The sequence below is a fragment of the Phocoena phocoena genome, chromosome 6 (genome assembly GCF_963924675.1).
Source record: "Phocoena phocoena chromosome 6, mPhoPho1.1, whole genome shotgun sequence".
In the NCBI taxonomy this organism is placed as follows: domain Eukaryota; kingdom Metazoa; phylum Chordata; class Mammalia; order Artiodactyla; family Phocoenidae; genus Phocoena; species Phocoena phocoena.
The window spans coordinates 110946589-110972512 of NC_089224.1; the positions used below are offsets into that span (position 1 = coordinate 110946589).

A 25924-nucleotide genomic window follows, 5' to 3' on the forward strand; every position below is an offset into this window, starting at 1 on the left:
AAAGATGGATGGTCACATTAGTTGGGAAAAGACTGCATACGATGCGCCCCTCTTGGGAGATTCACAGGCACTTAGGCAAACTAAGTGCTTAAGAATTTCCACAGTAAAGAAAGAATCCTACTGAACTTTCTCTAACCCAGGGTTTCTCCAGCTTTTTTGATCATGGACTGCTTTGTGCCTAACATCTACTAATATCCCACTTCGCTGCTTTGGGCAACAGGGACATGGCAGAAAGCAAGAAATCATCCCCTTGGCTGTGTACTTCAGGAAAACAGCTCTGGAGGCCAGGTGAAGGAGAGACGGCGGAGGGAAGCAGGACTGCAGACTGGAAGTGAGGAGGCTGGTGCAGCGACTCAGTGGAGAGAGGAGAAGCGAGGAGTGAAGATGGACGGGAGGGGCCCAGCTGGAGGGATAAAGAGGGAGACTCGCCAGGACCCACTAACAGACTCCATACGGAGACAGCGGAAGGAAGGCCTGAGCAGTGAGGTGGTACAGTCACCCTGGAGAAGGACCAGCTGAGGGAAGCTGAAGTTGATTTTGGACAGGCTGAACTTGAGGTCCATCTGGGGAGGAGAGGTCTGACCTCGACACAAATCAGGAGTGATCCCTGTGCGGGGGACACGTGCAACCACAGGGGTACATGTAAGAATGGCCAAGGGGCATGAGAGGAGGGGGAAGAGAACCCCCAGTAATCTGGGAGTCAAGGGGGTAGATGGGAGGAAAGGAACTACCCATAGCAGCTGAGGAGGAGTAATCAGAGAGAAATCTAGAAGAATACACGTGAGACTATTTTCTAATTCCCTTGTTTTAAGCGCAGAATAAAAATACTACTAATCATTTATTGACAGTTAACTAGGTGGCACACCGCTTGTGTTATTTCGGACACTTTCGGTATGGGGCAGTTACATAAATATCATGTTCAAGATTGACACTGATATTTCAAAACAGGTAGAACCTCCACTCCTTAGAATCTCCACGCAGAGTGTGCTTCACTGCCATCCTGAATTTGGTATCTCTTACAGCACGGTCGTTATTAGTACCTAGCTTTTATGTATTTATTTTTATATCCCCAAGTCACTTGTAAGTCCCTGGAGAGTAAGGGCGTGGTTCAAAGCAGGGGTGACTATAAAGTCGTAAATCTCGAACAGAGGCAACGGGAACCCCGTCTCTAGATGACCACTGACTCGGGCTCTTGGCGAGGGTCTCCACCGCCCCAGCCTTGCCTCTGCTGCTGCGAAGGAGTTTGGGATTTCTCGTCTAGAATCGCCATCTGAGTTTCTGAGTCACATACACGACAGATCACACTTGCCCCAATTATCCATTTTATTCTCCACACTTGCTCCCAGGACACTTTGGTTTTTCCAAAGGGAAAAAGGAAAGCTTCCCTGGAGGACTGCTTTTCTCTCAATGGGGAGATTTATGAGAACTCTGCAGGGCCCTGGGAGTAAGAGTAGCTTCCCATGGTGACAACACTCAAGTGGAATGTGGAAATTCGAAATGCTGGGTTACTTGTTCAAAATACAAACCCACTTTACAAACCCAAAATACAGACCCACTTTACGGGTCACACCTTTTATATAACACACTGTTATGTGCTAAGCTACATTTGTCCCCTGTTTTTGGAGAACAGTCTATCCTCATTATAACGAGGCCGTTGGGTGGTAAGTGCTGGTACAAACAAACTTTTAAATTTTAACGGGCTTCATGAAGAGAAGGGAAAGCTCCAGGGAGAGGTGAAGATGGAGGCTTAGTGTCAGGAAGTGACCAGGGTGTATCTGGGTGGGTATCTCTGGCAGAAGGCTCATTACGCTCTGGAAACAAACACAAATGAAGGCTGTCGACTCCCATTAGCATCTTCTGGTGCTCTCTGTATCTGCAGTCAAGGGAAATTAGGGGTTCACGTGGGTGAACTTCGCACGAAACAAATCGCTCATGGAAATAACTCATCTTTTTTCAATTGTAGTATTCAATATGGACTGCTATGGATAACCAACTTCTGGGGGCTGCTTGCTAGTTTCAAGGAACATGGTCATTATCAGGCTGTGTGTCACATTAACTTGAATTTTCCTCACGGTTCTAGGAAAAGCAAAATGCTGAACCCTGGGCTATTGATGTCCTGCGCGACTAGGCAAAAAAAAAAAAAAAAAGGCAAAGAAAAGAAAGGAAGAAAGAAATCCATTTCCTCAGAAGACACATTTAATGAAGCAACTGGGGGTCTAAGGTGATAAATTAGAAATTCAACGAAGGGTAACAGGCTTAAAGGAAAAAGCAGAAGCTTGATGAAAAATGCAAGGGGAGAGAGAGAAATGTTTTTTGTAAAGTGTTCAGCTTCATACTGATATAGCTATGATTGCTGGTGTTTAATGTCATTCATCTGGGACTCTATTACCTTTGTTCTGGGATACAGAAAATAAAGGAAAAAACCAAAGACTCCAGAATGCTTACCTTGCCGTCTTCTGCGTAGACGTTTTCATTATACCCCTTTACTATCGTTCGATCAATGAACAGGCTCCGCATGACGACGATCACTTTCAACACCTTTCCCAAGGTCACCTGTCAAAACACACGTGTACAAACGGGAATGCTTACACTGGAACATGCAAATCACATGAACTGGGCAAGACAATGAGAAGAAGACAGGATCACCTCTCCTCCCGTTCCTGAGAGACACACCAGTGGACACTCGGAGGAAAGGCGCGGTGGTCGCGCCTTGTGCCAGCCTCCTAAGGCTAAGTTTAAGATGGCGCAGGTCCCAATTCATCTAACTACCCTGAATTTATTTATAATATCGGCTTAGAAACTCTCAGGATAATTTCCAAATGTTTACTATCTGCTGGATAAAGTAAGTTTCCCTTTTTTTTTTTTTTCCTGTCTTAAGATTACCTTCTTCAAAGACTATCCTACAATTCTGGCCTTCTAGGAGTTAGAGCACATTTGTTTTCATATTATGTCACGAGCCTATGTACACCCACGGACTATGTAGAGAGTACGATAGAGGGATGAAAGATATCCCCTGGTTGAACTATCTGTTTTTTAAAAAAATATTTATTTGGCTGTGTGGGATCTTCGTTGCGGCACGAGGGATCTTTTTTAGTTGCGGCATGTGGGATCTAGTTCCCTGACCAGGGATCGAACCCAGGTCCCCTGCACTGGGGGCATGGAGTCTTAGCCGCTGTACCACCAGGGAAATCCCTGAACTATCTATTTTTAACAGCTGGTAAAAAGTGGAGCAGTTCTGAAGGTAAATGAAAAGTAGCTGAATTTTATCTCCAAAAAGGAACATGATCCTGTAAATACATTTAAGCGCTTTTACTCTCTTAGAACCTAAGCACATGTTATAGATTAAAAACAAACAAACAAACAAAAAACCTAAAAAGAGTGCAGTTTCACACATGCCAGGGAAAAAGTGACCTGCTGGGCTTGCTGAAGAGGCTCAGCCTTCAGGATAGAAACGGCGCCTTCTTTTCTTTTAGGGGCTCACGAAACCCTTCTGATACTTTGTCAAGCCTCCTCTTTCATTTCCTAGATGAGACCCTAAAAGCAGACTCGGCAAAGGACCCAACCCAAGGCCCACTGTCTGGGTTGGCCCATGAGGCTCTGACATCACAGAATTGGCTAAAAGGAGTCCTGCTGGGCTTAGACAAGAGTCTCTGCCCCAAGCAGCAACCCGAATCCTGCAACTCAAGCAGCAGGCCGTTTCTCAGGACGCCACCTTCAACCATCCTTTCCTTACTTCCTCATTCCTTGCAGTTCTTAACCTACTGTTCAAAACAACAACGGTCTTCTCTTCTCGATCAGTCCTGGGTGTCAGTGAACATTACTAATACCTAGCTCCTTCAATAACGTCTAGTGCTGAGTTGATCTCTATTTCTATATGCCCCAAATAGTACAGAATATAAACAGGGTAAGAAAAAGATATGACATGTTCATTTACATTTAAGAGAATGTTAAAAGCACCTTATTTCTGGATAGTACTTTTAAATATTGCGATACCATGTAACATTTAATAGGTCATTTCTTGCATAACTGGAAATCACTATTGAAGGATGCCAATAAACCAGCAAGGTAGCAACAGAAACTCTGTCTCTAGTTTACATGCAGTCTTGGAAGGAAGCAAGGGAGGGAGAGGAACCCAGTTATAGTTCTGGCAGTCATAAGCACCGAAATTAATAGCCTCTCGCTGGGTTACAGTGAAGGTCCAACATACCCCGTCCAACAGTGCCACCATTTTCTAACATATTTTAACTTTCTTTGCTAAAAAGCGTAGATAACTAAGCAATTGTTTCCTTAAAAGAAACAAAATCTAGCTGACTTTAACTGATAAATTCCCTTAGTAATTTCTCAAGCTTCTTAAAATGAAATTAAAAAAAAAAACAAACCAGGGCTTCCCTGGTGGCACAGTGGTTGAGAATCTGCCTGCCAATGTAGGGGACACGGGTTCGTTCGAGCTCTGGTCTGGGAAGATCCCACATGCCGCGGAGCAACTGGGCCCGTGAGCCACAACTACTGAGCCTGTGCGTCTGGAGCCTGTGCTCCACAACAAGAGAGGCCGCGATAGTAAGAGGCCCACGCACCGCGATTAAGAGTGGCCCCCGCTCACCACAACTAGAGAAAGCCCTCGCACAGAAACGAAGACCCAACACAGCCAAAAATAAGAAAATAAATTGGGGAAAAAAAACCACACTAAAGATACTAGAAATGTTATATTTAATTTTTTTTGTTTTTATAAGTGATTTTTGGTATTTTAAAGTTAACTAATAGTAAAATAGTTAATAAATGCTTATTATGGAACAATCTAAAACTAGAGAAAAAAGGAATAAAATAATTGTTTATAGACTTTCCGTCCAAAGCTAATCACCACTTTAACATTCTGGGGTACTTCCTTTTAATCTTTTTACTATCAAAGATGCACGGTTTTTGAATTTTTCACATGTTTATAACTGAAACTAAACATATAATTTCAAGTCAAAATTTTATTTAAAATTATGAGGTAAGCATCATTCCATGTTGCTGTGTAGTCTTCAAAACTGGCATTACACGTGGCCTGGCATTCTACTGAGTGGCTACACTATAATTTCTTTAACCATTCACCTATTGCTGGACATTAGTTGCTTCCAAATTTTCCCTAATATTAATATTAGGCTGCAATGTGCCCTTTTGTTCACCAAATTTTTGCTGCATTTGGTATTAGTTCCTGAGGACAGACTGGTAGAATTGTAATTACTGGGGCAAACAGTCCAAGTATTTTAAGGCTTTTGATACAATCTACCAGAAGGGTTAAGAACCCTATTGTCAGCACCCCACTCTTATCAGCAGTGGGTGCTATTAAATCAAAACAAAACAAAATAAAATCCACCCCCTCCCAGAAGTACCGACTTAATTACCTCCTTTAAACCCTTCACTATGGAAGACTTAAAAAAACATATACAGAAGTAAATGAAATAGTATAAAGAACCCCCATGGACCCATCCCAATGTCAACAGTTACAAGTCTCGGGCAGATCTTTGTTTTATCTACACCCTCATCTACTTTTCCCTTCCTGAATTATTTTGAAACAAATAACAGTCATGGTATCATTTTATCTGTAAATATTTCAGTCTGTATCTCTAAAAGATAAGGGCTCTGAAAACAAAAAAACAGAGCCATGCTGCCACTCCACACTCCCCATCTAAAACAACAACAGGAATTCTCCAGTGTTATCAAACCTGCAGTTCGGTCAGTGTTCATTTCCAACAGTCTCATAAATGCCACATTAAAAAAAAAAATTTGCTTGTATCAGGATCTGAGTATGGTCCACACAATGGAACTGGCTGACCTATATCATAAGTCTCTCCTAAACTAAAGGTATCCCTCTCTCTATCCCCTCTCCCCATTCTATTTGCTGAAGAAACTGGGTCATTTTTTCTATAGAGTTTTCCACAGTCTGGATTTTGCAGATGGCGTCCCGGTAGTGTACATGTTACTCCTTACTCTGTACTTCTGTAAATTGGTAATTAGATGAGATTCAGGCTTGACTTTTTTTTTTTTTTTTGGCAAGACTACTTCACAGGGGTGTCACAGACTACCAACAGGAGGCACGTGAGGTCAGGTGTCTCAGTTTGTGATGCTGGCAGCTGATGACCCATTAAATTCACCAGGGGTTACAGACGGTTGTATTCCACTGAGATCAACAGCCTTCATTTATTAGCTGGATCACTTTTATAAAGAAAAACTTCCCCTATCTACTAACTGGTTACCCAGCGGTAGAATTTATTATATGTGTGAGAGAGGATAAATGCTCAATTCTTTCCATTTATTTACCAGCTTTCTTTTTCTAAACTTTTAATTTTATATTGGAGTATAGTTGATTGACAATGTTGTGTTACTTTCAGGTGTACAGCAAAGTGATTCAGTTATACACATACCAGTTTTCAAACAAGCACTGTTTCACTAGTTTACTTCCAATGTAGATGGCTTAGTTTTTTTCCCTTAACATTATTATAAACTCAAAGAGTGAAACGTATTTGATATATTTTTGTCTGATGCAATTGTTCTTCTTACGGATGCTCGAACTGTTCTGTCTGTGGCTGGTGGGCATCTATTTGAGGCTGAATCCTTTCGTCATAACCCTAGTCTCTGTGATGGTTTCCTTGCTGTCTGGTATATGATATCCCAGGCCTGTCCTGGACGGTTCCCACCTGAGGTCATGAATCAGCCATCTCCTCAAGCAACTCTGGCTCTTTCCAGTGGGAAATGGTATTTCAAGACCGCAACTAGAGCAAGGGGCAAATCTTTTTTTGATAGGTTAATTTTTTTGTTTTTCATGCTATGAATCTGGATTAGGATAGTTTTTCCTTTCCCACTTTTTTTCTTATCCTACATTCATTTATGTTTTGAGGTCTAAGCGTTTCAACTTCTTTTCTAATAAAAAAATAAGATACTCCACAGTCATACGGCCCCCCCAATCATACTTCGCACCTCTGCCCTCCACCCTCAGCCCGTCATACCTCCCCCCACCCCTCCTGCCCGGTTTGCTCTGGAGTCCTGGGATAGGCTGGTTCTCCATGCCCCACGTCGTGCGCTGTGGCTTCAGGCTATCAGGGAAGGTGCATGAGCCAGGGAGGCTCACCAAGAGCGTCCCTCCAGCTTGTGTCTATCGTGGGCGGTGCTAGTTTATGGACACTCAGTGCTCTGAAGTCTGGCTCTGGTTTACTTCTGTTATCTCTTGAGCCCGTCAAGTCTATGAAGTTTGTCTGGCTCTGGTTTACTTCTGTTATCTCTTGAGCCCGTCAAGGCCATGAAGTTTGTCAATTCTTATTGTGTATAGAGCTAGAAAGGACCCTGGTGCGGTTTACTTCTGTTATCTCTCGAGCCCGTCAAGGCCATGAAGTTTGTCAATTCTTATTTGTATAGAGCCAGAAAGGACCCTGGTGCGGTTTACTTCTGTTATCTCTCGAGCCCGTCAAGGCCATGAAGTTTGTCAATTCTTACTTTGTATAGAGCCAGAAAGGACCCTGGTGCTCAACTAGATTGAATACGCACAGAGTTATGGCTTTTTGAATTTTTAACACGGTCATAATGAAACTGCATACACAATTTTGAAGCTTAACATTTCGAGGCTTTGGAATCAGGTGCATTTGGAATCGGGTCTCGGCTCTGCTACTGGAAAGCTTGGCCCAGTTACCTACCCTCTCTGAACATCACTCTCCTCCAGCTAATGGAGATAACGACCACGAAGAGTCAAGGAGACAAGGCGCCTGGTGAGGGCTGTGGCGCGGGGCCTGGTTCCCAGGGGCAGCTATTGCTGCTCGGCCCGAAACCCTGTCTGGACTTCACAGAGGTGAAATGATCTGAAGCCAGCTAACCTCAAAGCTGCAACCGGAAGGGCTGCTGCCTCCAGCCCAGTGAAATTACCACCTATGCTGATCTGCCCTTCTGCTGTCACACCTGGGGCTAAAGGGACACTGCAGAGAGTGGGTGACAGTTGTGCAGGCCCTGAAGTGTGAACAAAAATGTGCTCCTGTTGAGTGAGTGCTGAGAGTCTGCGAGCCTGAGGTGCAGGCGGCGTGGGGAGGGCACGAAGCTGCCACGTAGGCTGACCTTGCGGACTCCCAGAAGAGGCCATTTACTGTGAAGGTCAAGCGCACTGGGACTCTGTGCCACACCTGTCCCTTACAGGCAGGGTGACCAAGGGCAAGTCGGGCCACCTCTCGTGCCTGCTCACACAGCTGCAAGACGCGGAGGGGCCCGCTGAGGAATGAAATGCGACGACGATCCATGGGAGACACACGGCCGCGGGCGTGGCGCACCACACAACTCACCAGCCATCCGCCTTCGTTCTCCTCAGAGGTGGTGCGGTGGAGAGGGTCCTATGAGCCCTTCGAGCCCTGCCCTCAAGACGGAGCTTCACGTGTGCTCTTCCAGGCTCGCACATCACCCTATAATGATTCAGATTCTTATGTATCTGGACTGTGCCAGTTCCTAACGTGTCTGGATGCAGCAGATTGCAATGACCTTGGAGTTTTGGTAGACTGACACGGCGGTGCACCATATACAGGCCAACAGACACCGCTCTACAAACTAGCCAATCCTGGCCATGGCTGGAGCAAAATGCCCAGAGACGGGACCACAGGTCGGTGTTTGGCAACTGCTATGGGATCCCACAAATAAAGCTAATGCATCTGGTAATGAAGTGGGCTTGCCGTTGCCAAGGTAACCCTTCTTCTACACTGAGCAGGTCACTCACTACCTCTGCGTCTGTCCCCGTGTGTTCAGATGGCAAGTTGTGAAGAGTCTAGGGGTGCACTGTGCTTCCCCAACGGGAACCAAGGAGCGCTTGGAAAGGAAGCCGCTGGGCTGGACCACCCAGCCGGCCGTCACCCTTTCAGGAAGTGCCCTTAGAGATGCTGTCACAGCCCATCCCCTTGTGGGGGCTGCGTCAGCGGTCTTCTCTATCTGTTCTACGGCAGTCGCCTACCAAGCTGTATGGCACTGGCAGAATTTCTAGTTCACTATGGCGAGGCAAGTCGCAAAGTGGGAGGCAAGTGGAGGAGAATAGCAAAGATATTTCATTCTGCTCTGCCGCTGACTGCTATCCAACGCAAACGTGACAGATCTGGTAGTTGAGACGTTATCTACACTGGCAGACCAGGTGAGCTTGGAAGGTGGGAGGAGCTGATCGCTTACAACCTCGCTCCCCTGGGCTTGTGCAGGGAGAAGGCACCCTGAGCCCGAGCAATAGCCGTGTCCAGGATGCAGCGGGGGCGAGCTGACCAAAGGCTTACCTGCATGAGGAACCCGGACTGGACACAGCACCCCCTGGCCCGGCATAAGGCACGTGTGTGGGAGGTGAAGTGGGGAGCACAATATTTGTCACTCAGACAAAGGCTACATGGATGAGCTCTGCTTTTGGGGCAGGGATACAGTTTTAAAAAAAAAAGAAACCAACCATATATACACGTGTCCACAAATGTTATTTTCCAGGTATAAACAAGGTAAAAGTTTACTGTGTAGGTGTCCTTAAGGGGCCTGCTGTACTTGAAATGATGTTTTACAAAGTGTAGTTAGAACGGGGTGGGGAGGGAGGGAGAGAGGGGCAGACAGGCACCTATAGGAGGTTCAGGAACAGTTTTTCTTCAGTACAGAACCAAGAACCTTCCTCTTTGTACTAATGACAAAGAAAGATGAGGAGAAAGTGAATGATAAATAAGTAAGCACCTATTTATTGAATATATAAGCGTATGTATTATGCGAAGCACTGGGCAAGGGCACTACTTCAGAGAATCATGTAACTTCAGAGCCGGCAAGTTTTAAAAAGTCATTTTCTCCAACTGCCCCATTTTCCAAGGGGTAAACTGAAGCCTAGAGAGGTTAAGAAGTACCAAATATGGCTCCTACCTTGAAGGAGGTGATACAACTGCCACATGCCTGAACTAACTGGAGGGTGGTACACGGCGCTTGACCACATGGGGCTCACCGTGTACTTGAGAAGTTCTGGGGAGAAGAGTGCTGCGTCACTGAGCTGTCGGAACATGCTTGGCTGGGCGCCTGTGTTTTACCCCACGTTTTGAAAGGTGGAGTTGGTTGTATAGACGAGCACTCCCCAGACGATGTCCCATGAAACGTTCCTCCAAGAGATGTTCTTAGATGTGACCTGGAAAACACGTTCCCCCAAGCTTTTCCCTGATGCCTGGGAGTCTTCCCCCGAATAACGCGGACACCCCCTTGGCTCTATGACAAGGACTGGGGCGAGCCCACGGGGCTGTAGTTTCCTCCTCTACCTAAGAGCCCTGCAGTACAGCCCAGGCAGGTAGGTGTCTCAGTCTCATTCTGAATAGAAGGAAGCTGAGGTTTAGCAAAGCTTTGAGGGCAAGGTCACTGCTGTTCTGCGCAGGGCCAGGCGCCTGCCTCTTGCTGTTTCCCCTTCTCATGCCTGGTCCGTGACCCCGCAGCAACGTCTCTAAATCACAAGACACGGCGACCACAGAGCCTTGGACCATCTAATCCTCAAACCGCCAGCCATACTTTCTGGAACTCTGGTGAGTGGCTCAAAACCGTGCTTCACAAGGCTCCTGGCTTCCCTCCCAAATGGCTTTATACTCACACTCTTGACCTCCTCTATAAGATGCCACTAACACACTTGCTTTGTCTAATTTTAGTGGTTTTTTTTTTAAAGTGAGCGCTCTGAATTCTGCATAGCTGCTAGGTATGTGCAGCCCTGACAGAATCGTGCAGGGCTGAATTGTTTTCCTGACAGCAGGCCTCTCAAAGCTGCAGCAGCAAGGACTGGGGCCTAGAGGTTCAGAGGGAAACTGGCTGCTGCTTCTTTCTAGGAAAACTGTAAAACTGGAAATAGCCAAGAGAAAACGGAGACAGACCAACCCTGAAAGGCTGAAACGCTGGCCAAGCTGAGGGAGCGAAGATAAACTCGCTGTCATGGCTGGAAGAGGAGGTCACTGGTGCGAGGAGCTGGGCAGTAACCCACTCGTAACAAGAAAATGGGCTGCGTGACTTGGAAACCAGGAGGTCAGACGGAGGGAGCATCAAAGATAAAACTGAGATTCCTCTACGCTGAAGGTCACCTGTTTTTTGCTCAATGGGGTGGCTCAGTTATGCCTCTGCTGATAAAATGCAATGCAACGTAGTGTGATACAAGAAAGAGAAAATCAAACTGGAAAGCGACTCCCATGGATGGGCTAGATTTGAGATGTGAAGTTGTTACAGCCTCAAGATGTGAATTATATCTTCCCTTTTGACAGAGACCTAAAGTAAGGCAGATAAGCTGACTTCAGGTTCTGTCTACCAACAAGTTAGAAACTCAACTTGCCAGCAAGGCAAGCAAGCACGGGAGTTACGTGTAAGGACTCTGGGGGAAGCAAAGACCTGAGTTTAGATCTCAGCTCTGCCCCCTCCTCGCTGTGTGACTTGCGGCAAGTTACCTGGCCTATTAAGCCCCAGCTCTCTTGCCTGTAGGACCCAGCGTAAGGCTGCTGTGGGGAGGAAATGACACCAGACTTGTGAAGGGCTTAGCACTGTGATTCAAACATGGCCAGTACGCTATCGCTCCCCGTGGTCATGCTGGGTGACTCCCTCCTTGCCCTTGTCATGGGGCACAGGCAGCGTGGGGAGGGGGCGAGGGCCAGGGCTCTGGAGCCTGAGAGACCCAAGTTCAAATTCTGCCTCTGCCATGTACAAAGCAGCGTGGCTCTGGGGAAACCAACTCACGTGAGCTCTGGCTTCCTCGTCTCTAAGATGGAACCCTTTATAAGGACTGGGCATCCACTGCTAGTAAGCGTCCAGGGGAGTCACTACTGTCACTCGCTACGTGGTAGCAACTGCTGTATCACTGCGGTAATCCTTTTTAACAGTTACGAAGCACCCCGCCTAATAAGATACGTTCACTTTTCTTTAGGTGGCTTATCCCCTCGATGAGTACATTTGCATCATTTCCTAAGGAGCATCAGTGTTAACAACCTGGGCGCTTCTGATCTTCCTGAAACCATTCCTCTCTTCAAAAGTCACAACTGCCCTGGTGGGAGTGCAGTTTCATCAGAGAGGTCTTACTCATTCTCCAAATTCGTTTTCTTTTTTTTTTTTGGTGGTATGTAGGCCTCTCACTGTTGTGGCCTCTCCCGTTGCAGAGCACAGGCTCCGGACGCGCAGGCTCAGCGGCCATGGCTCACGGGCCCAGCCGCTCCGCGGCATGTGGGATCTTCCCGGACCGGGGCACGAACCCGTGTCCCCTGCATCGGCAGGCGGACTCTCAACCACTGCGCCACCAGGGAAGCCCCTCCAAGTTCGTTTTCATGACAAGGACGGATTAAGAAATAAGTTTCCATTTCATACGATAAATAACAACTTCCTCACAGCCATCCTCTCTCATCTGGCTTCATGTTCCCCTCAACAACAACAAAATTCACACACAATGTAAAGAAGCAAAAAGACAACAGAGAAAAACTGTGCTTCCTGACCTTGGTTTCTGGCTACCTTATAGGGTTTCCCTTGCAGTGTCATGAAAAATCCCCCAAACTGTCAAAACAGAATTTAGTTCATTTTCATTTATAAAACATACATTCAAATATATAACATAAACCCCTCTGGGAAAAAGGAGAATACGATGCCTGTATAAAAACAGGGCATCAAGATTCCAAAAAGATGTTGGGAGAATGAAGTGGGATACGGATTAGCTGACAAAAGGAGAAGCTGACTATTGTTTTCTCCAATATGCTGAAAACGTCAACTTTCTACTAAGGGATGTGATGCGGAATCCCCGTCAGCACACACACCCTTTACTTGTCCCCTGCCCTGAACACGGCAGCAAGGAAGCCACCGCATTCAACGTTCCCGTCTTGCAGGACATGCCTGCTGCCCGGAAAGCAGCTATTTTCTCTCCTGGGCGGAACCAGTTGGCCCAGGGGTAGGAACTGGGTCTGGTACAGAAGGTTCTCCCCATACTGGCTAGACCACGTAAACTGCCTCCTTCCAGAATCTGGCCTGGAGAACATGGAGAAGACTGGGAACCGAAAATAGCACTCCTCTGAGAGGGAGGCCATGTAGCGAGAGAGGGCGGAGGAATGAAGTGCTGGGGAAAGGAGGAGGGGAGACAGACGGACAGACGGATGCACTGGAGCCTGGAGCTGCCTTGCGCTGCAGATGGCTTGCTTTCCGGTCCTCCCCCTCCGTCCACCCAGCAGGTACTTGTCAACGCATGTCATGTGCAGGCTAGGCATTAGGTACACAGAGGTAAACGAAAGAGAGCTTCAGAGAGCTAACAGTCCCGGTGCAGGAGACAGGCAACAAATAAATATATAAATAAAAATGTATAATTTGCCAAGAGTTTTAAAGGAAATAAACAAAAAGGGAAGAGCTCAAAGAGAGATTATTTAGGCAATACCTATGTGTGAAAAAATGACATTTAGATCAGATGATTCAATGATTTGTTTGTTCATTGAATGCACTCCAATATTTCTTGGACACTCACTATTGTACCACGCATTGGCCTGAGGATGAGAGATGGAGCAGTGAACAGAACATCTCATACGGGTGCATTCTTGGGGTGGGGGGTGAGCAGACAATAGGGAAACAAAAATATATCATCCGTGTGGGGCTAGGAAGGCAATAAAGCTGGGTGAGGGGGTAGGTTCACATGCGGTAGAAAGCTATTATGTAAGGTGAAGCCAGGCCATGCAGGGTGCTGGGGCAGCGGCTGGCCATGGGAGGAGCCTGGCAGAGGCCTGGGTGGGAAAGACCCGAGGAAGGAGGAGGAGGCCGGTGGGGAGGGCAGGAGAGAGGCAGGCACCGGCCAAGGGCAGGCCGGGGTGCTCGCGAAGGGCAGAGGCTCTGACAAGAGGTTAGCTGCATCCGGGGTGAAGTGGAAGCCACTGCAGAGTTTTCAGCAGAGGAATGACAGGTTTGATGTGCGCTTTAAAGAAACATGTCCTTGGCTGCTAGGTGGAGAGATAAAGAGAAGAAACAGGGAGACCACGAGAGGACGATGACAGCTTTGACTGGGGCTGTGGCGGCAGAGGAGGTGAGACGCCAGTAGATTTCAGATAGAACGAAGATGGAATTGAAGACAGGATTTGCTGACAGATGGGCTGTGAAGTGAGAGAAAGGGGGGAACTAAGAAAGCTTGTAGGTTTCTGGCTCGAGCACCAATTAGATGGTTTTGCTATTTACTGAGATAAGATGGGGAAGCAAAGGGGTAAAACAGGGGGCAGGGAAAATCACTTACTTCTCTTTATGAAGTCTAAGACACTTCTGAAATGTCTCAGTGGACAGATGTTAAATGGGCAATTTGGAGACTGGGACTCACGGCTGAGGTCTGGGCTAGATAGTTCAAGTTTATGAATGATCTTAGCAGGCCCTCATTTTCAGGGCACTATGGGTGAATTCAGATGACCTGAAACCTCACCCTAAACCCACGCAACTGAGCAGCTTTATCTGGGCTCTGAGGAGCTCAGGGGTGTTCTTCCCGGAAGAAGGTGGGTCTGTGGACTGAAACAGGAACCATCCCATCGACGGGCGATTCAAGTCCAGGTGAAGGTGATCCCCACATAGATCTGCCACTTGCCACCTGCATTAGAATGGGACCACAGTGCCCTCTGGCACATGTGACCCCATTGCACCTCCACTTCTGTCGATACCCTGTTAGGCAACACTTGGCTTTTTAATATTTCGACTGTAGGATATGTGCCAACTTGACCTTGATGTAGAAAATTTTAATTCAAATCAATACATGGCCAAGGTCACTTTAAAATCCAATTAATATGAATGGGAAAATATGCCCCACAGTTCTGTGAGCTGCAAATGGAACACTTGCAAGTTAACAGCAACGAAAGACACAACCAAACAAGCCTGTCTGGGTCCCTCTGTGTTTGATCACGCAGCTAGCTGTGTCCTTAAGTACAGGCAGGTCTTAGAACACCGAAAAACTTTACATGGTTTGGGCTTCTGTTTAGGGGAGCTTCAAATTAAGCTGTAGGTTCTTTTGAAGAAAAACATAAAATGTACTGAAAACTGTGAATTCCTATAACCTGATTTTAAATAAATTAAACCCTGGACTTTCAACTCACCCAGGAATCCCTAGAGAAATCTAAGGCGTTGATAGAGTTTGAATAGTGGCAATTTGCATTTATATAGAACACCTTCACAAAACTGCTTGCGATGATAACCATAACATAAGGGGAAACTGAGGCAGGTATTTCCGAGACCTACTCCTACTAGCAAAGGCAACCAGGGCCACAGGTCGCTTCCTCCTCGGATTTACCACTTTTGCCCCCACATTTACTCCTTAGTGATTTTAGAGAATTGCTTACTCTATACCAAGAATCAGAGAATCATGCAACAAATGATGAGGACATTATGATGACTGGGTTCTTCCAGGTTGTTCTCTCCTCCTTCAGCTTCATTGCTATCCCATCTGGAAGCCCAGCTTTCCTACCCTTAAACCAGGTTAGAATAGACTATAAATCAAGCATCCATCTAAAAAGATAAAACTGCTTTGTAACTTTGAGGAATGACTGCAAATAATGTAAAATTGGAATGAAATATTAGGGGTGCCAGTGAAATATCATGAACCTATTTCTCAATTGATTTTATATTTGGATATTAAAAAAAAAAAAAAAAAGGCTGCTGAAGGGATTGGAGCTGAGCTGTATGAGGAAAGGCCCACTTTGGGTGGCCTTTTCAGCATCCCAGGGAATCCTCACAGATCTGAGGTGCAGATGTCCTGCAACATGGGGCTGAAAAGAAAGCTTCAACCTGAATGCTGTCGGCTAAGGTCACGAGACAGTCGTGTGAGGGAGTGTGTTCACCTCTCCAGATTGCACTGCGGCAGCAAAAGAAAAGCAGCCCAAGCCTCTGCAGCCGAAGGACGAGCTGCTGCCTGGCATAATGTCTGTTCTGTCCTCCCCTCGTGGACTGGTTCAAAGGATCGTCTTGCACTCTCCTTCATTCGAAAATAATACAGACCAGCAGACTTCCCATCCATCCGTCCCTCTCCCCACCAAACACCAGTTACCTCATCTGTTGCTAGCATGAATGCTCTTCACACACTCATTATTCTTTAATGATGCCTGTTTGTAAATAGCAAGATGGGATGCAATTAAACCATGAGAGGCTAAATAAACACACATACTAATTAGGATCTTTACAAGAGATTTTTTTTTTCATTATAGACTGGAATTTACCTTTCATTAATCTAACTTAATTGCAATAGTGCACCAATAAAGAGTCAACACAAATTAAGTGCTCTAAATAATCTCCCCATATTAAGGGTGAGCAAGCGATCCTTCCTTTGGGTACCGAGCCCTGCTCTGCAGAAGGAGGGAATGAAATGAGAAAACAGCACCGCTGAGCGTCAGAAGGAGGATTTCGGCAGTGCGACGGGCGTCACAGCACTGTCAAGAGGCTGCGCTTCAGGTGCCTGAAGTTCGTGAGGTCAGGGTCATAGGTTCACACTGCAGCCTTCGCCCCTCATGAGTCGGCTAGCTTTGCTCAGTTCGGAGGTAGCAGACATCACCCCTCAACATCTGTCAGCTTTCTGTCACTGGTTCCAAGACAGAAAGAGTAAAGGTTTGGATCAACAAGTTCAAATCCATTCCCACCCCTAGAATAATAACGCCCAGAGACATTTGCTCTGTGGCAAGGCGGTACGCAGCAGAGATTTCTGCACGAAAGGGACATCTGTTAAGTGCAGGGAAAGAAAAGTTCTGGTGTTTTGACCTTTGATTCTAGAAGGCGTGAAGGATTATATACATTTGGCAACTAAACTGAACTGAAGCAGGATATGATGGTGTAGCAACATTAGACGTCTTTTTTGCAAAGGCCTCGGAGTACCAACAATTTATTCATTCAACAAATATTGACTGAACCCCTCCAGGTAGCAGGCGCCGGCTGGATCAGGCTCAGGAAACTACTTTAGGAAAAATGTCACTCGCTCCAGAACTCTTTTCACCTTTTACATATCGTATTTGTCCTTCCCTGATCACTGCTGCTAAGTCATGTATCATCTTCCTCTTTGTCAAGCACAGACATGCACGGACGCACAGAGGCCCCAGCTTCCCACCTGCTTCCTAACTGGGCCAGTGGTGCCACTAGCCTGGGGACTGCAACTCTGAAGAAAGCCAGGTCCTGAGAGGTCCAGAGGGGCAAGATGGCTGAGGCAACTGCCCTGGGGACCTGGGACTCTACATTCAGCTACATGACCAAGACAGCCTCAACCAGATTCCCCAGTTCCTGATTTTAAAATAAACACTTGGGATGTTCTCCATGACAACATTTCCCAAACTGTATTCCATGAGAAGGGGTTTGTGGCCAAATATGTCAGGGAAACTGTGTAGACATCCTCCTCCTCTTGCAGACCCACAGTGTACAAGGGCACATTAAAGGCTCTGGAAAGGACTGCAATGAAGGAACCTGCTCAACTAGCTTTGTTCAACCAGTGAGTGCTCCTGAAACTTACTGTGCAGATCACCCTCCTTGAGAATTCGTGTTGCAAGAAGCCCACGTTGGGAAACACTGTTATATTACTACCAGGAAAGAAATACCCTGCCTATTCAACCAGTCCCCAGCAGCCTGGATCCTGTTCCTCCAGTTTGATACTACACCTCAGCTCACTCCCTGCCTGCCTCCCTCCCCGCAGGTAGAAACAGCAAGGCATCGCAGACCCCAGAGCCTGGAACCCACGGGACCTGGGCTCACTGCGCACCAGACCAACAGAGTTCCCGATGATGGAAAACAGCTCCCTGGCAGACTGTGGATAAAAATGTCTCAACCCGAAGATGTTAAACTGCTCCCAGTTCAAGAACTTTCAAAGATTCACTCAAATTCATTTTTAGGGTTACATTTTAAGTCTCTGAAAATCCTACTCTTGTAACAGCAGTACCGACAGCCCTCACTTAATCACTCTGGTAGATCATCTATAAAAACAAAACAGAGCTAAAAAAATTCATTCCATGTTAGTGAGCAGATGTCTAGCCCATTTGCAATTAATACGACCCACTTCCATACAATCAGACTGCTTAAAATTCCTGGAACAAGATGTAAAACTGAAGCTGCAAATGTTCTGATTTTAATGAGAATGAATGGAAGCTATAAACCCACTCTCCCTTTGAGGGTAGGTACAATCTACATATAAGTCCCAACTGCACACTATATTTATCAACAAAACAATCATTTGATAAAGCCTGTGTGAAAGAAGAAAGCAGAACTGGGAAAGTCAGGAGTATATTTGGAAAGCATTTCCTACCAAGATTAAAGTTATCAAAGCCATCATTCTTTTAAGGAGCTTTCAAGAAAACTTGACTCATTTCAGTACATTTCCCCCAGTTACCTACACGTACTAGGAGATTCTTGTACTCCTCTGAGTCCGTGAGATCTTGTCAGTGGACAGTGCAGAGGGTGACAGAAAAGACCATGACTTTGGCGCTTCCTGGATCACCCTTCAAGTCCCAGCTCCGTCACTTCACGTGACCTTGAGCAAGTTAGTTACCCTTCTGAGCCTCAGTGTTCTGTCTATACGATGGTGATAACATCTTGTGTGGCTGTGAATATCAGATCAACAGGGGTGTATTAAAGCCCCAAACAGAGTTCCAAGCACACGGCAGGCATGTGAAGTGGCAGCGATGATTAGAAATACTATATCCATGGTGGCAGGGGCATACTCGTCTAGGATCTAAAGACAAGTCTCAACTTTCACTTTTATTTCTCCCTGCTTGGAAGGCCCTCCTGTCGGCTTACCGAAAGCTTACCCCTTCCTCGATGGTCGGGTTTGGAAGTCTCTCCTGTGGTCTGTATTTTCACTAGGCAGCAGTGGGTTTCTCAAGGTGTGGACCCCACAACTCCATCTGAATCAGACACCCCACCCCTGGTCACCCTATTGGCTCTGGGCCGGAACTGACATTCCCAACAAGCACCAGAGCCTAGCCGCTCTCTGGACGCTGGGGAGACGCCTAACTCGGGCGATGCTCAGTTGGTCTCTGTTGAATGAAACAGCAAAAACCAAGAACTTGAACTCTCACAGCACTTACTTGTGCCTCTTGTCTTCATTCACTCGTTCTATGGCTATGAAGGGAGTACCTCCTCTGTGCCAGGCACAGTTCTAAGCCTGGAGAGTTGACAAGGACCACGAAAGAACCAGACGACATACCTTCCTGGGGGAACGCACACTTTCGTGGGGGATTTGCTCCAGGAGGAGAGTAGAAGGGCAGGGGCCAGGCACGAACACTCCTTTTATCTTTCATGACTGGCACAAGCCCTGTGGAAACCAGACACTCAGAAACGATTTGATGACAACCATGAACAAAATCAACAGGGTAAGTCTTCAAAGGCACAATAAAATTCTTAGAGATCTGGTAGTAGTTTGGAACATCCAGAAATGACAAGGCACGCAGTAACGCAGAAAGAACGTGTACTTTGGAGGCAAATCGACAGAGTTTAAACCTCAGCTTTGTTACTTATTTGCTATGTGCTTCGGGCAACTTATCTTGCCTCTCTCTGTGCCTTACCTACCTCAGAGGGCTGATGGGAGATCACCCTGCAAACAGCACATATGTTCATTGAATAAATGTTTACGGGGCACTCAGCATGTGCCGGGCACTGTTCTAGGCACTGCGGATACAGCAGTGAACAAAGTCCCTGCCTTCAAAGAGCTCGCCTTGTGGAGGGTGGAGATTGACAGTAAGGTAATACATAACGTGCCAGATGGTGAAAATGCTATAAAGAAAAACAAAGCAGGGTTAGGGACAGAATGGCAAGGGGTGGGGTAGGGTGCTATTTTAAACAGTGCCATCAGGGGAGACCTAGAAGTCCTTAGGAAGCGAAGGAGAGAGCCAAGGGCAGAGGGCACAGTTGGTGCCAAGGCCCCGAGGCCGGAGCAGGCCTGATGTGCTCTGGGAGCAGTGAGGAGGTCAGTGTGGCCGGAGTGGATTGAGCCAGGGGGCAGTGGTGGGAGATGGGGTCGGGGAGGAAGGGGATCGTGTAGGGTCTGACAGATCGTGGTAAGGATACCTCTAGGTGCGACGGGAAGCTGGCAGGGTCTTCCACGCAGAAGAGTGACACTTCAAAAGTAGTGCTCTAGTTGCAAAGTGATTACAGTATGTGAAAGGCTACAGAGGTGCAAGGGTGGCAGGAGGCTGCAGTCAGCCAGGTGAGAAGGGACAGCAGCTTGAACTGGGGTGTCAGGTGGAGTTGGTGAGACGTGAGTAGATTCTGGATGTGTTTCTTTCCTTCTTCTTTTTGATTGGCGTGTAGTTGGTTTACAGTGTGTGCGGTCCCTGCCGCACAGCCAAGTGACTCAGTTATACACACACAGACATTCTTTTCTATATTCTCTTCCACTAGGATTCTGGATGTATTTCTAAGGAAGAACCCGCAGAATTTACCAATGGACTGGCTGTGAGAGAAAGGAGAGGCAGAGGCCACTCCGAGACTTCTGGTCTGGCAACAGGACGAATGGAGTCGTCATTTCCTAACACGGGGACCACTGCCCACACGCAAGTGGCAATGTCAACCGGCACCTGGGCCTGAAGTCTGGGGAGAGACCTGGGTGAGGATGTAAACCTGGGCTTCAGCAGCAACTATTTAAAACATATTTAAAATCCTGGGATGGATGAGATCACCTAGGGAGTATGGACAGAGAAGGGACCAGACCCAAGAACTGAGCTCGGGACACGCCAATGTTCTGGGAAGAGGAGGTGGAATCTATAGAGAAGACTGAGAAGGGACAGCCAGGGGAGTGGGGGAAGATCCTGAATGAGTAGCAGCGAATATTACGAATGTTAACTTTAAGGCAAAACCCAACAAAGCCCCTACTTCAAAATTCTGTTCGACAATCCTCACGTCTCTGTGGTTGAACAAAATGGAGAAATAACGGATGCCCTATAAGATAAGCGTGATCGCCGAGTAGTCACCTTACAAGCAGACACAGAGACAGTCACTATGAAATTTTAACTATGCATATTGAAAAACATAATTCAAGAACGAGGAGAAAAAGGACGGTGAGAATTCTCATCTATGTTTAAGAAACAGGTCCCACATTATTGCAAAGGGTTTTTGAACAGAGACAAAGAAATTTTTCTTATGTTCACAATGTTTATGATCAACAGTCAACATGGTTATTAAGCCATGAACAAGGCCCATACAATTTCATGATCTTCAACAGATGTCTAGCAGAAATCACTGCAATCCACCCCCCTCCACGCCCTGCCCCCATCCTGGCCGTCTGAGCTCACCAGCGGCTGGCCTGGCTCCAAAGATTAAGTAACCAGGTGATCTCCACAACAACCCCATGAGACAGCTCCACTTTACACGGGAGGAAATGACGGCACAGAGACATTCAGTGACGACCCAACATCACATGGCTGGAATCGGCCAAGCAAGGAACTGAACCCTAGCCGTCTGGCTCCAGGTCTGCTTAGGAGCCGGGTTGATTATGATGGTGATGAGAATGGCGTCAGTCACTACTCCTGTAACTACACACAGCACAGTCAGTTAAATTAACTCTAATTAAAATTCAATATAATTTACATAATTAATAACACTATAGACCACACTAGTATAAGCTCACGCTCATCTTTTAATTCAATTGCCAACCGAAATGGATTGTGCATGTCACTTTTATTAGAATCGAGCAACTGTTTTGTCTCAATGCACAGACACAATGAAAAGATTAAATGGAGGAAAAATCAACCGCATAGATTGGGATTAGGGAACAAAGTAAAATACCAAGATAAACTGCTTTTAAAATCAGTTGAAGATTTAATGCAGCTCTGGAAAGTTTCGATTATTTACACACTTGGTCTGTGCCGTGTAAATCTGGGCTAATGAGATTCAATTGCTGTGTATAAATCTGAAGCAGGACAACCCGACTGTCTAAAGAAAACAGCAGCTTGGACTCCTGTGTTAGTAACTCTCCAGAACAAAGATTATGATTCGGGAAGAGTAACATCATTTTTGCTTCACATTATTGATTGCAGGGGGTATTGAGAGAAATGGCTCCATTTGGTCAAATATAAGCTCTGAGACAAGTGCCAGGGAGTCAAAGAATCTACTCATCAGTATTACTGTTCTTCTAATAACAAGACCAACAATGACAATTTATTTATAATTTTATTCATTTATTTATCTTTGGCTGCATTGGGTCTTTGCTGCTGCGTGCAGGCTTTCTCTAGTTGCGGCGAGCGGGGGCTACTCTTTCTTGTGGTGCCCGGGCTTCTCATTGCAGTGGCTCCTCTTGTTGCAGAGCATGGGCTCTACGCGCACGGGCTTCAGTAGTTGTGGCACGTGGACTCAGCAGTTGTGGCTCACAGGCTCTAGAGCACAGGCTCAGTAGTTGTGGCGCATGGGCTTACTTGCTCCGCGGCATGTGGGATCTTCCCAGACCAGGGCTCGAACCCGTGTCCCCTGCGTTGGCAGGTGGATTCTTTGTGCCACCAGGGAAGCCCAACAACAACAATTTACATTGTCTCTTTGCCCTATGGAAACTATGAAGCACCAAGAGAACGCTTCTTCTTTGTAAAGCCCCCCATGTCTAGTACCAAGGGCTATGTAGTGCTACGCACGGGGGTGGATCACCATAGATCCTCACAGGTACCTGGCCGGGTGGCGCACTTCATAAAGGTTTTGTGCACAGTGGTACATGATTATAGGTACTGTTAAATGCATCTTAAAGCAAACTGATCCACTTAAGATCAGTCCAGGACACTGCTGCACTCTTTCTAACACAGGCATAAACAGGACTTCAGGAGCACAAAGGATGGAACTATCTTGGCTTGAAGAAGTAAGGGTGGGCTTCTTGAAAGGTAACATTAGACCCCAATCCCAAAGAAGGCGCAGCAGTTTTGCCAGAAGGGGCAGGAGCTGGACAAGGACACCACAGAGGGAAGAGCAGGCACAAAGCACAGAAGCAAACGGGCACGGAGTGTTTGGGGAATCTTGTGGTTTCTAAGGAGCCCCTGGAAACGAGGAGGTATTGAGGGTGGAGAGCCACTGGCATTTAGCATTCTGGGGTCAGGGATACTAATCCTTCTGCAAGACACCACCAGCTCCATACAAGGAGAGACTGTCCCATTCAAAATGCCACTGAGAAACACGAGAGGGTACCCAGGTGGCGGTGGGAGAGAGTAAGAGGGGAAGAGGTTGGAAAGGAAAACCGAGGGCGGGTTATAAAGACCGCCCACATACACCTCCCTAAGGAGGAGGGCTTTACCCTGCAAGCAAAGGAGTAGGAGACTGGCTTGGGGAGACCCGTCCTTTGGAATGAGCACTAAGTATGGAAGATGGAGTGGAGGCAGAGCGTCCAGAAACAAGGAGACCAGGGGATCAGCTAGGTGGCTGCAGCAAGAATTCCGGCAACAGAGGTGAGAGCGGGGAGGTGGGCGGGGGGCAGACTGGGAGGCGGGAGGCGGGATGGGCAGCGCGTCGGGGAAGAGCATGCTGGTGGCGTTTTGTGTGTACGGGGATGGCTCACTGCGGAGCTTTCATTTCGGGGTCATCTTTCACACAGTGTTTGATCAATACAATTCTTGTATCTGCTACAAAAATGAAGATAAGTGATGGAGCAGAGAGCTACCAAATTGGGAGCAGGTATAAGACAAGAAGCCTGGAACTCAGGTACCCTGGAAACAGACCCAACACTTTCGCCATTGAATAAAACTGATTTAATAAGCCACACACACAAAAAAAGATAGTTGTGGTTTTACTACTACTTTTTAAGGTAACTGTGCGTTTACTCAACCCCTTTTTCTGAATTCTGAAAACAGTTTTACCCTGCCTCAAAAAGGCAAGTGCCACAGGTTTCCACCAGACATTAATTTCATAAATCAATTAATAATATTTAAAGCTAAAATCCAATGAAACTCCTCTGGAGTTCGAATAGCTTTCTCCAACATTTAAATTCACTATTATAAATGCTAGCCTAATGAAATATACCTGGTAGAGTTGGTGGAATGTGCTTCCCAAGTTTGGGGGGTAAATGCAATTGAGACGTGTTGAGGGAAACTAGAGGTCTGAATCATGGGCTTCCAAGGCATCATTAGAAATGACAGACCCCAGGAATTATTGGCATATTAGCATCGGGGGGTGGGGGTGGGGGCGGTTCTGGGATGCCTAACTAGGTTATCCTTAAGTTAGACTCAAAATTTTTAGGGAATCTGAGGGACACTATCAATTACCACTTAGCCTTAAACACACATTCATGTAACAAGTGTCCCACTGCCTGTGGGAGCAACTGTCTTGAACCAATAGGTAAATAAACTAAAGAAACAACGTATACCTAGTAAATGGTATTTGTAAAAAAGGAAAGGGGGGGAAGGAAGGGAAGGAGGGAGGAAGGAGAAACGAAGAGGGGAGGTGAGGGGAGGGAAGGGAAGGGGAGGGAGGGAAGGGGAGGGGAGGGGAGGGAGGGGAGGGGAGGAGAAGGGGAGGAAGGGAAGGGGAGGGGAGGGAAGGGGAAGGGAGGGGAGGGAAGGGGAAGGGAGGGGAGGGAAGGGGAGGGAGGGAGGGAGGGGAGGGGAGGGGAGGGGAGGAAGGGGAGGAGGGAAGGGGAGGGAGGGGAGGGAGGGGAGGGGAGGGACGGGAGGGGAGGGGAGGGGAGGGGAGGGGAAGGGAGGGGAGGGGAAGGGAGGGGAGGGGAGGGGAGGGCAGGGGAGGGGAGGGGAGGGAGGGGAGGGGAGGGGAGGGAGGGGAGGGGAGGGGAGGGGAGGGGAGGGGAGGGGAGGGGAGGGGAGGGGAGGGGAGGGGAGGGGAAGGAGGGGAGGGGAGGGGAGGGGAGGGAGAAAAGTATAAACTACTCCTTGAAATTAGTTCTAAGAAAAAAAATGCTTTTGTCAGAATATATAAACGATGTAACTAAAAAAAAATTATTTACGCTTTAGTTGTCATTAAACTGAAAAACACCTTTAATGACAAGCATCTGGGGTAAGCTGCTCCACTCCAGTACCCTCCTTCGCATGGCCATCCTCTTTAAGAGCAGTGTCTCTAGCACTGTGCTTTAACCTGGAAGCCACCAGAAATACAGGTGGAAATGAAGTACAGCTGTTAAAATATACTGACTATAAAACGAGAATCTGAAGATTAGAGGCTGAATCAGCAAGTAACCAGAGAGCCTCCCTGAGAAAGGACTTAGAGCTCCATCAGGGTTTAAGACCAGTGTCCTTAACCTTCTCTGGGAATTCACCACCCTTTCTAATGGGAGCCACATACCCTCCCCTCAGAAAAAGGCACGTAAGTGTATCTACACACAGGGGTTCAGAGATTTCCTGAAGCCCATCCAACACCTTCTAGGAGTTCACGGGCCAGCTTAAGATCCCTGGGATTACGACAAGAGCTAGTTTCAGAAAATTAAGTCAGAATAGGAGAGGGAACCCCACAAAAAATGCCATCTGTATGTCTGAATGGAACACCGTATCCACACACACTTAAAATCACAAGCCTTCAGAAGATAAAGCCAAGCATGACTTTGGTGTACATGTTCAGAAGGAAGCGCTGCAAATATTTTACCTAAGAAACCTCAGAATCCAGTGGGCCCTGAAAAATTACTGAGCCCGTGACCCCCTCTCTGCGTCCCTAGTGTAGTCTCCCCTTCTCGGTTTGCTCGGTCCCGAGTTCATCTCTGGCGCCACAGGGGCTGGATCCTCCAAGGGCAAGGAACGCCCTGAGGAAGCAGGAACAACGTGCTTCAGGGCTGGGAATGAATGAAGCGACATCTGGGCAGCTTCAAGTAATTTTTTATTTTAATGGGTGAAAGCTTGAGCTCTCAAGTCACACAGACTGGGGCCTGAACTGTCACTTACTATTGGGGTTATCTTTCAGCTGTGACCCTGATCCTCTGCAAGTCCCAGCTTATTAACCTGGAAACGGGATAAAGTCACCTACCTCTTGGGGTCCCGGGCAGAACTAGTGAGGCGGGGTGTGTAAAGATCTGAGCTTGGTGTCTGGTACAGAG

The 25924-nt window shown here is 47.0% G+C and overlaps 1 protein-coding gene across 2 annotated transcripts in view; it reads right to left on the reverse strand.

The window, feature by feature from the left end:
* The window catches only part of MED27 (mediator complex subunit 27), a 199521-nt gene that overhangs the window by 27226 nt on the left and 146371 nt on the right, over positions 1-25924 (reverse strand). Inside the window, exon 5 of one of the 2 annotated variants that reach the window (XM_065878764.1) lies at positions 2446-2553. The exons of the other annotated variant lie outside the window; for it this stretch is intronic. Within the exon in view, the coding sequence (XP_065734836.1) occupies positions 2446-2553 (108 nt within the window). The remainder of the gene's footprint in view (positions 1-2445; positions 2554-25924) is intronic. 2 annotated transcript variants of the gene reach the window in all.